The sequence below is a fragment of the Micromys minutus genome (assembly GCF_963924665.1).
Source record: "Micromys minutus genome assembly, chromosome: 11".
Taxonomy (NCBI): Eukaryota; Metazoa; Chordata; class Mammalia; order Rodentia; family Muridae; genus Micromys; species Micromys minutus.
This window is the reverse complement of record NC_137980.1, coordinates 15,209,719-15,222,190: the sequence shown is the minus strand read 5'-3', so window position 1 is coordinate 15,222,190 and position 12,472 is coordinate 15,209,719. Positions and strand designations below refer to the sequence as shown.

The 12,472-nt window shown below is 40.3% G+C and overlaps 1 protein-coding gene across 2 annotated transcripts in view; it reads right to left on the bottom strand.

Moving 5' to 3' along the window:
- Positions 1-1,872: 1,872 nt before the first annotated feature.
- HOMER1 (homer scaffold protein 1) overlaps positions 1,873-12,472 on the bottom strand; it is a 102,211-nt gene continuing 91,611 nt past the window's right edge. Inside the window, exon 10 of one of the 2 annotated variants that reach the window (XM_080925735.1) lies at positions 1,873-2,778. In XM_080925735.1, coding sequence (XP_080781861.1) covers positions 2,722-2,778 — 57 coding nt within the window. In that variant the 3' untranslated portion in view covers positions 1,873-2,721. Of the gene's footprint in view, positions 2,779-8,734; positions 11,766-12,472 lie in introns of those variants that run through there. The other variant, XM_080925734.1, reaches the window with a different exon arrangement.

Here is a 12,472-nt window from a genome sequence, read left to right as displayed (position 1 = left end):
TATGTTCAGCTGTCACCGGATGATTGTTCTGTCCAACATGTGTTGCTGGACAGTGCTGTAATTTAGAAGGAGTGTCATCATGGGAAGTCAAGCATTTATTTTCTAGCTTTCAGTAATGTTCTTTACAGGGGCTGGAGAGGTGACTCGGTGGTTAAGAGCACTGGCTGCTCTTCCAGAGGTCCCGAGTTCAAATTCCAGCAACTACATGGTGACTCACAACCATCTGTAATGTGATCTGATGCCCTCTTCTAGTATCTGAAGACAGCAACAGTGTGTAAATATAATAAATAAATAAATAAATAAATAAATAAATAAATCTTTTTAAAAAGTAATTTTCTTTACAGAATTCATGCTCTCTAATGATTGTGGAGTTTTAGAGGCACTGTGATATTTGCTTACTGGGAATTGACAGTGAATTCTACAACTTCACAAGTAGTCTCTGGCTAAGGGAAAAAATGGAAATGTCTAACCCTCTGTTCAAAACAGAGAACTTTGTGGAGAAGAAAAAAGGAATAAGGCAGATCTATATGTACCAATTTGGACACATCTAATAGTTTAAAACAAGGAAACAGTAGGAGAAAACCCCAGATCTTACAATACAATTTACCCCACAAACTAAAAGTATATATATTTATACATTATGTATACATGCATGCCACACTGAAAGGATGATATTCAACACATCAGAGTAATGAAGTCAAAAGACAGAGGAGAGTCACAGTGACCTTTGCCTTATCCATATTATCTGGAAGTGGAAAGAAAACATGAGTCCAACGAGAGAGTTCAGTGGGTTGGCAGTGTCTCACTTGAATCTGATCTCCAGAAACATAAAGGCAGAACTTATGAACCCCACATATGAACCGAAGCCCACATGCCCCTCCCCAATAATAATAAATGAAAGTTGCTTTTTTGAAGGCACATGAACCACAGTATGATTAAGATAATGAATTTGTCTTATAAAGGAGAGAAGTAGGGAGGGAGGCCAGAGATATAATACCACATGAGATGGAAAACAAGCAATTCGATTCTTCCTTTTGACGTGCTGGTAAGAGTTATATACTGACAAATCTTCATACTCCCTTTCAAAGTTGTCTGCATGCATGGTTCCAGCATGCTGCCATGGGCACACGCCGGGCAGGAGGAGGCCTGGGCTTTCAGGTTGTCTCTCACCAGGCCACTCCCCAAATTCTGCTGAAACTGACTCCCCAGATTAAAAGTGGGGGTGACAAAACTACTCTGGTCATACAACTGCTGTGAGGCCTGCTATACTGAGTTGGCCACGCTGCCATAAACCAGGCGGCCATGTTTATGCTCACACATACACTCATACATACATGTAGCCCTGGGGTCTCACTGAAAGAGCATACTCTAAAATAAAGGGTCTGTCTGCTACAGGAGACAAAGATTAACAAAACAGAAAAAGATGAACACAAGCAGCTTTAAAGTTATCGTTTATTTGACAATTTCCAAGTTGACTTGAAAAATTTATATGAGACTTCCATCAAACTAGGAATACTGGCGGCTTCTTTTTCCTTCCTGTAATGTCAAACATGCTCAATCTGTTGCCCAAGTGACAAATAATGTCTACTCAAAGAATTCAAACTAATTATAAATGTCACTCAAACAAGAAATAAAAATCAAATACCACAGCAGACTAAAACCAAGTACAAAGAATATTTTTGTTGCTACCATTTGAGATTAGTTCTGTGAAAGGGTAATTTATAAGTAGTTATGCTTCTGAATTCGTAAGAAAGAGGAACACAGGATAACAGAAATGTGAACTTTCTGAAGCAATTCAAATGTACAATTACCTAGTTCTAGTCATGAATTCAGTATCAAACTCACAAACTGGAAGACATGGCTCTCATGAAAGATTACAGACTTAAGCCCCAAGAACTTGATTGACCCCATGAGGCAGAGGAGTCACAGGAAGGCAGTGGCTACCTTCTGGCTGTAGCCTAAGTTCTCCCACCCCCACCCCATAACAACATGAAACTCAATACAGTGACAAACAGTGGTATGGAGTATCTGATCAGCATGCCACTACAGACAAAAATCCGTTGTCATAATGTTAAAATGAATCTCTAGAAGACACATCACTTCAGATGCCATTCCTGTACCACACTGAGCATGTCCCGATTCGTACAGAAATCAGCAGCAGTCCTTGCCTTAAATTCCAGGAAGAATCAGTTAGCCCAGATTTCCATGTTTTTCAATGTTATATGTAATGGATCTGATTACGCTAAAATAGTTTGTTGTTTTTAATTCCTTTACACCTAAAACATTATTTAAAACAAATGAAAGATCCCAATGGAACACATTTTAAAGCATCACCCTGAGACCTGAGTTGAGTTGTGGCTTTATTTTCATGTGAAATATGGCTTTCTAGAACTCCACTCTCGGCTCCCAGAGGCCCACGTGTGGGCCAAGCCACCCTTCCTGTCTACTCTTCAGGCTGCATCTGGCCTAACTCTCACCCTTGCCTTCTCCCAGTCTTCAGGCTCTCAACTGCTGCCACACAGTGTCCATTCCTAGGTAGCTAATTTCAGCTTCTCCCCCTAAGCTTCATACCCAGACTCAGTTTCACTTAGGTATTTTTCATACACACTAAATTAATTTAAAATGAAGCTCATTTACTCCAGTCATGCCCACCCTTGCACAAAAGAGCAACAGACACAAAGGCATGCCTCTGGTCTCTGTCTATCAGCTTTTCCTTCATGTTCAACTCACCCTGTGGTTCAAGATGCCCAGCAGCCAGCCTGCATTCTCCCACAGCACCTGAAAGAGTTAGGAAACCCTACTCATTTCACCTCCTAACACTTCTCAGACCCGTCACTGCGTATTTTATACCATCCCCAGGGCCATAGCTGTCAACAGTCTCTCAGCAGGATTACTGCCACTCACATACCTGCCTGCTCCTATAAATATTATATTGCATTACTTTTTTGCAACAAAATCCTCTCACCATCTCTCCATTACTGCAGAATGAGCAATGCCCCAGTTAAACCTTGTGTATAATCAACGTTCCAATGTGCCTTTCTCCCCTCTTTGTCATGGCCTTCCCATGTCCTATGCTCCTCTGTACTAGCCTAATCTAAATGGCCCCAGTGTTTTCCTGTCCGAGCCTTTGCATATGACACACTCTCAGTGGTTCTTTTACTCCTATAACTGACTAGCTCTTGTCCCTTCAGCAAGAATTGAGGAAGGTTCACCTTCTTTGGAAAAGACTTCCCCCACCCTTCTCTGGGATATTTCCTACCAGATTTCTCTTTTATCACAGCACTTACAGTGTAAATAGTTCTGGCTTAACTATGGCATTTTTTTTTTCTGTAGTTTCTATTCCAAAACAGAGCCTTGGCCATAGCTGGTGCTCAGTGTCTGTAGAAGTAATGTGTAAAAGACATGTGAGCCGGCAGGGAGATGGCTCAGGAGGTAAGAGTGCTTGCCATGCAAGCTTGACAGTCTACATTTAAATCTCCACAGCTCAATGTGGAAGGAGAGAACCAACTTACAAAAGCTGTCTCTGACTGCCACATAATGTGCACACACACTTTTAAAAAAGGCACGTGGGTCACATATGAACCTATTACAAAACACCAGCTTGAGACTACAATTTCCCTGCAAGCTTGAACCTTAGCTTACAGCCTTTCTTTTCCTTTTTTTAAAAAACACTTATCTAATTGAAACTTAATCTTCTGCTTGCTACACAAAAAAAGTTAAACACAGAACTAACACATGAACTACCTATTTATATCTTAGGTATATAACTCCCCAAAAGGTGACACAGAGCTCAGATTTTTATCCACAAATGTTCACAGCTTCATTATTGACAATAGTGGAAACAACCCAACATCCATCAACAAATGACTGGATAAATAGTATGGCTAATCTTCATACGACAAAAATCTTATCAGCCTCAAGAAGCAATGGAATTCTGAGACATGCCACAACATGGATGAACTTTGAGAACATTATGCTACATGAAAAAAGCCAGACACAAAAAGACAGTGTATGACTTCCTGCATACAAGGACCTAGAACAGGCAACTGCACAGAGATAAATGGTACAGTACAGTCACCAGCAATGACAAAAGGGTAGGCAGTGGTTATAGTAACACCATGAAAGTATTTACAGCCACTGAATTGTAATCTTAGAAATAGCTTAAATGGTGAACTTTAAGTTATGTCTTTTTAAATCAAATGTGATGGAAGAGAAAAGCCACCAAGGTGGCTTTTAAAGCTTGCACAGCCAGCACAGTGCAGATTCTTTAGTAATCTTCTCCTACCTGTGGCCTCACTGGGCCTGGACTAAGTAAGTGCCCCTTCTCCAAGCTTTAACGTACACTCGTGATTTAATGGTTCAGAGCCAGAACGAGCAGCAAAGCACGCCTCCACTGAGTGGCCCTCAATGCTAGGATGAGTTTCCAGGTTTAGTTTGTTTCATAGAGAATAAGAGCTGAGTTGTCTTCCTAAAGCCTTGATTATCAGATGGTTAATTTCCTAAACATATTTATTTCATGTGTATCAGTGTTTTGGATGTATTGTCTGTTCAGTATGTATATGTCTAGTGTCTGTGGTAGTCAGAAGAGCATGTTGGATTCACTAAAACTCGAGTTATGGATGATTGTGAGCAGACACGTACGTGGGTACTGAGAATTCAAACTGCCCTGCAGCAAGTGCTTTGAACTGCTGAGCTACCTTTCCAGCCCCTGTTGGTTTTGTTTTGCTATATTTATTACTCCCCCCCCCCCGTTTCTCTATATAGATAAAGCTAGTCTTAAACCCACAGACATTTGTCTGCCTTTGCCTCCTAAGTGATAGGATTAAAGGTGTGGTCTACCAAACCCAGCTTCTACTATTTTATGATCGGCTTTGCAAGGCATCCCAAGTTGGCCTCAAATCTGTAACCCTCTTGCTTCAGTCTTTCAAGTGCTGGGACTACCAGTATATAGTTCCAAACTAAGCTGTCACCTAAGTTTAAGGGACTAAAATTCTGCATGTTGAACAATTAGTTTCTTTTAAAAATCACTGGAAGTCTACAAGCTTGGTTTTTTTAAACTGGAACTAAAACATGATCCATGAATAAGACACCTGTAAAAAGTATGATGTGTAACTTAGGACGGCAACAAGAGTGTTGAGCATCAAATGCTGAAGAAGAAACGTAAGATATGCAGCTATGAGCCATCTTAACGGGACCAGCGCTGTCTCAGTTTCCCCAAGACGGATGAAGTCCTGGGTTCGATACCCAGTACCACACAGAAGTTGACAGGATGGCACATGCCTACGATCCAAGAAGATGGAAGGTGCAGGCACATTGCTCTTAGACATCAAGATGGAGACTGGACTAGATAAGACAATTTCTTCCCAAACAACCACAAAACAAACAAACAAATGTAAAATAGGTTCTAACAGGTATTTTAGAGAGGCAAGGCAGAGACATTAGGAAATAAAATAACAAACAAAACCACAAACCCTGCAGAGAAACATGCTTAAGAATTGTACCTCCTGACAGATGTGCCAGATGCCCGACTGTGTGTGAACACAGCAGGTGCCCTCATCTGAACCCTTCGCCCTCCTCTCCCTACGCCAAGCACCTGGCACAGTGCCTCTCACAAAGCAGTCCTGTACCCACTGACTTCAGACTACAGAGGAAGCCCACACCTCACACATCTCACTGCTGGCCATGCTTTCTGAGATGACATCCATGAACACTCATGACAAGCAAGTCCACTCACAAGTCCCAGAGACAAGGTGCTTACTGAAATGAGTTCTCAGCAAGGTGGTGTGGTGCCAACAGACAAGACCAGACACGTCAACGGGAAAATACCATAAAGACTTTCTAAACTTGCATTTCTTATGACGGCACCTGAGTACCTTCACCTAATGCTATCATGTGAGAGCAGGGCAATATTTCTATCCCTGGGTGTATGAGACATGAAAATATCTAGCAAAAGTAGGTCAGACTCCTGAGAAATGGTGGCTGTGGAAGATTATGTCTTAGAGTTGGTTATAAATCCTAACAAGTGGCAGGATTTTCTCAGAGTCTTTAGAACTCCTCTGGGCACTCCCCATTTATTTGGCTAAAAGCAGCAACAGCTAAGTGGTGCGGTGCACACCTCTGACCCGGTGTTCTGGAGACAGAGGCAGGCAGGGCTCTGTGAGACCCAGGGCAGCTTGCCTGGTCATGCAGTGAGTGCCAGGCTAGTCAGGGCCACACAGAGAGACCTTATCTCCAAAACCAAGTAAACAAGGGATAAGTAAGAGCAACATCAGACAGGGAGTCGGGCTGGGGAAGGAAGGGGCTGTGTCTGACCATCTCCACAAAGCTCAGATAAAAACTGGCCCAGATGCTCCCATTTGCTGCATTCATATTCAACAGTGCTATTTCTCTATTTGCCCCTCTCTTTTCTATTTACTTTTTAAAAGACACAGGGTCTGTCTTGCCCTGACTGGTTCCCAGCTCCTGGTCTCTTCTCCAGCCTCAGCTGTCTGAGCAGCTAGGACTAGGAACATGGACGGCTGTGCTGCTGCCTGTGAAGGACAGAGTGGTTTTAGATGTCCTCTCTGAAAATGAAGGCGTCCACAGGAGCAGTTTTGGGAGCAGGTAGCCTTTTATTCCAGTCCAGATGCAGTATGCTCATGTCTCAAATATCTTTGATAAGAATGACTTTAAAAAATTCTGTCTTTTTTTTTTTTTGCTTTTACTAAGGGCTTAATGCATGACTTTGCATATGTTTGAGCGTGTGCTCTGTCTCTAAACAATCCCTGTAGCTCCACTCCGTGTGTGGAGTCTGTGTTAATTACTATCTACTGCAGGAAGAAGCTTCTCTAATGAGGGCTGAGAGATCACTGACCTATCGGTACAGCAGTATATCATTAAGGGGTCACTGCTAAGTTCGTGTACAGAACAGTAGAGATTTTCCCCCCAGGACCCCACCCTATCTAGCCACAGGTTCTTGGCTTCATTACTATCTCAGCCCTGAGTGAGATCTCTTTATCACATTTCTCCCCACTAGGCTCTGGACCTATGCAGACGGTAAAGGCAGAAGAATTATAAGAGTCAGGGTGGTGGTGATTTTAAGGAAAAGATATTTCCTAGACACTGCTGGCCTGATGCTTCTCAAAGACTGTGGCAGCACTCTGAGAGCTGCACAACCCAAGCCAGACAAAGTCCCAGTGCTGAGGAGGTGAGGTGGACACTAAGTGTCTCCACTAACTAACAAGCTTTTCCAACTGATAGCCACTGGAGGGGACGCTGACTACGTCAAGCCTCATCCAGGGCAGGCCCAGGAACAGCCAGACAAGACAGACTGGTATGCATGCTTGAGGAACTCTCCTATGTCTCTTTCTCTTTCATTCAAGAGCGAGACGATGAGGTTGGGCAGATAGGATGGGGGAAGGTCTGGGAGGAGTTGAGGACCGGAAGAGAATATGATAAAAAACCATGTATGAAATCCTCAAAGGCTTAAGGCTGCACAGGTGGCTCTGTGGCTAAGAGCAGTTAATGCTCTTGCAGAGGCCCTGGGTTCAGTCCCCAGTTCCCAACAGAGGCTCACACTTCCACTCTGACTCTAGTTCCATGGAATCCAACACCCTTCTCTACCTCCATGAGCACCAGACAGGCGCTGGGCGCAGGAACACAGACACATGTGATCACAAGTATCTGTTTTTAAAGGTCCCTGCTTTACCTAGTGGCTTAACACATTGTTAGTCAGCGTGGGACAGACTGGGAATTTCTTGGGTGAAGCTGTCAGTCTTCAGATTCTCCTTGCTTAGTAGGCAGATGTTTTTTTGTCCTTTATTTTTGAGACAAAGTTTTACTATATACAGCCCAGGATAGTTTCCAATTCTCAGTCCTTCTGCCTCAGCCTTTTTAATGCTGGGATTAAAAGTAGGAGTGCTGATGGCCAACTTAAAACATTTTGTTCTTGTTAGGAAAACAGAATAAATCTAAAATTTTTAAAAAACATTCTTAACAAATACTTATTTCTACTAGTCATATAGTGTGGGATTCTATTTAGGATTTTAACAAAAAGGTTTTAAACTTAACTATTTCTTACCTGAAAGTTTTCTTCTTTATGAATTTACATAGGGCTGGGAAGTAGCTCAATGGTACAGTACTTGCCTAGCATGTGCTAGGTCCTGCCTGGGCTTGACCCCAAGCACCATGAAAGAAAAAGAAATGATGTTAATTTACCCCACGAATGCTAAACGTTGATGTTACTGCATACAGGAGACAAAAGTTCAATCAAGTCTATTTTATGTTTTTAAGCACAAAATTTCAAATGTTAAAATTATTTGGCATCAAACACATGCAAGGCTCAGAACAATAACCCACAAGGTTTCCCATGGCCTGCCCCCTAGTCCGGTCCCAGGGGCAGTCAGCATCCAGGGATGGCAGGCTAAACCACGGTCCAGAGGCAAACAACAGCACAGAAGGTGGAGGCTTACCTGCTAAAGGATAATGTAATTTTAACAGAGCAAAGCAATGGCTTTTCAAAGGTCATGTGGTAGCTTACCATTCAGTCACCTGAAAAGCAAGTGACAAGCTCCTCCCCTAACTGCTCCCAGCGTCCAAAGACAGCAACAGAGCAAGCCAGTTCTGAAGGTGCTGCAAAGTTCCTTTAGGAACAAGGAACAATGCAATTTCTGAATGTTCGCTTTTAGTCTAGAGAGGCAGACGAGAGAAGGGGATGAAGAAAGAAGAATAAAAACTAATTTTCCAGGCAGGGAAATACTTATAAAACCTTTTATGTCAAAGTTAGGATTTGAAAACATCACATACTAATGCAAAATCCAGTAGCACCTGTAGGGTGAAGGAGACGCTGCCATCACTCAAATGCTTAATTACCTTAAAAGACTGAAAAAACAAACCAAAACGATGAAGTACATTCTCCAGAGAACAAATGTATTTCAAAATAAAAACTGTATTTTTGTTTTTTTTCCAGTTTTTGCTTTTGTACAAGATTTCATAGTTATAACTCATACACGGATGGGATTGACCCCTGCTCTCCTCCTGGGTCACTGCAAGTCCACATGTTCAGGCTATTGTCCCCAACACTATGTTCTCATCAATATATTACCACAGTTCGATCTAAATATAGATACACTATATAATATTTATCTCTGGGAAAAAATCAAATTTTAATATGCAAATGTCTATATAATACAGCGATGGAAAAGCTACAGTAGGCACACAACCTATAGCTCAGAGGCTCTCCTCGTGTGAGTGGATGTTTAAAATAGTTAGGAAGAAGGTTTTATTTATATATGTGCATGTGTGTCCTCCTTATCCCAAACACTGTACATGTCTACTGACAAGCTGGGAATTTATAGGTGCAGCCCTCAAGAGATTGTTAAGTTACTAAAAAAAGAAACAATTAGGCTCTATTGGACATGGAAAACACTCACAAAATTTTCCAATTTTAAATTTCACAGCAGTAGGAAAATATTAAAAATAATTTCTGTATATACATATAGGTATATGTATATATTGAGTTACACATATGCCTCACATTATCAGTACAATTCAAGTGGAGACATTTTGGTGAGTTATTTTCCCATTAAATGATCACTATGCCAAAATTTAAAAATATTTTATTACATCATTAAAATAATTAGCTTACCATATCAACAGCTTATACTGTTTTTTTTTTTTATTTTTTTTTAGATTTTTTTTAAACTCTTCATAACTAAATTCCCTGATCCCTAGTGTTAAACCTCTATTTAAATGAAAACCTGGTATTCTTTGATATTCAGAAACTCATAGATAAAATCATATGTTTTCAAAATTCTATCCATCAAATAAATGTTATTACCTGATTTATCAGAGAAATATCTCAGCTCTGAGCATGTGTACCTAAGTTATTCTTTCTATAATAGACAGGTAAGGGAAATACCCTAAAGTCGGTGGAGGTGACGGGCATTATGGGATAGCACATAGAGTATATGGTGGTTAAGTGTCTGATACAAATGTTTCAGAGACACCTTACTGTAGAAACTAACTTTAGAAACAATTTATTTTTCACTCTAATATAAATTAATATGTATGTATTTACATACATACACATAAATATAAAACAAAACTAGTACTAAGAATCTGTTGATGAGTGAAAAATGGGTTAATCTGCCTAATTTGTACTTAACAATTCGATCATTTGGGGTACAAACAAACAAAAAAGATCAGTGCATTCATTGACTCCAGAGTTAGGTACTCAAGCATACACTAGAAAGAACCCTCTTCAACACCACAGGCATTGTACAGCAAGATATATGTATCCTGATGCAGGTCCTACTCGGGCCGAGCAGGCAGCACTTGGCTTACTTTTAAATTGTTTTGTGAAAGAAATGTATCATATAAAGAAATGCATGTTTGCTAAATGTCTTAAAATTACATCAAAACAACAGTAAAACCTGCTCTCGGAGAAGAGTCTGTTGAAGGTATTTCCTGTTTTGAAATGCCTAGTTAACAGTTCACAATATTGCCTTATGAGGTTTGAATAAAGACATGGTTTCTGTGAAGACCCATCTGCCACAGTCACGCTTTAGATACAGTCCTCTGCTTGGTTGCTAGATGGAAGTGAACCTCCTTGAAAACAGCTATACACCTTAAAATTATCTATAATAAACAGTGCCCCCTAATCATTGTTTTTCATAAATTGAAATGCATTGATCACACAGAAAAGATTTCTTGCCTTTATATAAATAAACGTAACTGCATATTTTCTGTAAATATCCTTAACATTGCTAGACTAAACCGTCAAGGACGAACTGCTGAATTTCAGTTCTGTGTGTCAAATTTACTATAAATTTAAAAAGAAAAATATCTGAAGGACTCAGCTGCCTTTTTTTCCATTGGCTTTAAAATATATAATAAAATGGGAGACGTTATCTTCTCATAAATACATGGAGTCAGTATGGAAAAGTAACCTATGTGACAGACAAGTTTGGAGAACAGCAGAGTGTACCAGAGTAGTCGCTAGAGTGAGAACACTCTCAGTACAAAAAGGGAAGAACTCCAGACACCCATTTACAGTGAGTTCAATTAGAGACATAGCTCCCCAACTCCTGGCAAGGATTAATTGGTAATGGCCCTTTCTCAGCAGCAAAAAAATATCCTGAGAAATTATTCAGATAACAACAAAGACAGGGCTTCCATTACTAAGTTTTTGCACAAAACACGGTTGTAGATATCATAAATAAATTTAAAAAGCAGATAATCTTTACTGTGTTGAACAAAAAAAAAGGAGAAGGGACCCAGACATTGTTAATTCTCCCATTGGCTAATATCAGGGGGAAAAGATTGCATTAAGTGTCTACTTATAACTTTCTGGTTAACTATGGCCAATATACATGGAGGTAATTTGTAGTTCAAGTTTTTCATGTCTTTTTTTCCCCAACTAGCTATAAGCTAAATTCTAAAATTTATACTGAAATATACAATTCCAATTTTCAAAACACCCCCCTTCTGGAGGAATGATATTCAAAAAATTGTGTGCAATCTTGGTACAGAGCCCAAACAGTCCTATGAAGACAGACAGTATCTCTTCATTTATTGGCACTGACATCTCACTCTCTTTAGCTGCATTCTAGTAGCTTGGCCAAATTATCTCGTAATTCTGTGAGTTCAAATATTTTTCCATCCAGAATTTCTAAGAGTGTCTTCAGGTTACTGCGGAATGCCTCCTGTTCGCTCTGGCTCTTCTCCAGACGCTGTTCTAAGTCAGACAGCTGCCCCTCCAGGTCTTTATTTCGAATTTCAACTTCCTTCAGAAAGAAAAGTGAAACACACACACACACATGTCAGTTCATTCTTTAGAGGACAACATGTTCCTGCTGTCCCTAGTATCTTCCTATAAGTTGGACAATCAGACTGTGCCTCTGACAGTCAACTTCATACAACTGAAGATTTGTATTCAGCCATCTGACAGAGCCACGCTTGGCTATGGATACCTCTGACTTGTACCTCAAATGCTGCCCGCTTCCCTCCAGGCGATGCTCTACACATGCCACAGAACAAGCGCAACACCCAACCTGAGGATTAGGTACATCCCCGTTTTATTGCTGCTCCTATGTAACTGAGAGATCAGGTGAGGGGCAGAGACAAGGACAAAGTAAGTTCTAACTCTAAAGAAAGTTAGGAAAAAGCAACTCCCTAAAAGTCGATCGCAACTTTGTCTTGTACCAATACTGATCCAATATTAAGGATCAAAGGAATGCATGTGTAAGAATAAACAATGGTTCAACTCTAAAAACTAAAGTGAACAGATATAGTAACTGCATTTATCAGAAGCATAAAGTTGACAATTCTAAGCTGACAATTCAGGAAAGAGAAAAATGACAAAAAGTGACAACACAAAAATGTTTAAATGTTTTTGATATCATCTGAGTTCCAGTACACTAAGAACTATTTAGCAATTATTTTCACTTTTAACAATGCTTCTAAGTATGATAAATACTATATTATGAAGCAA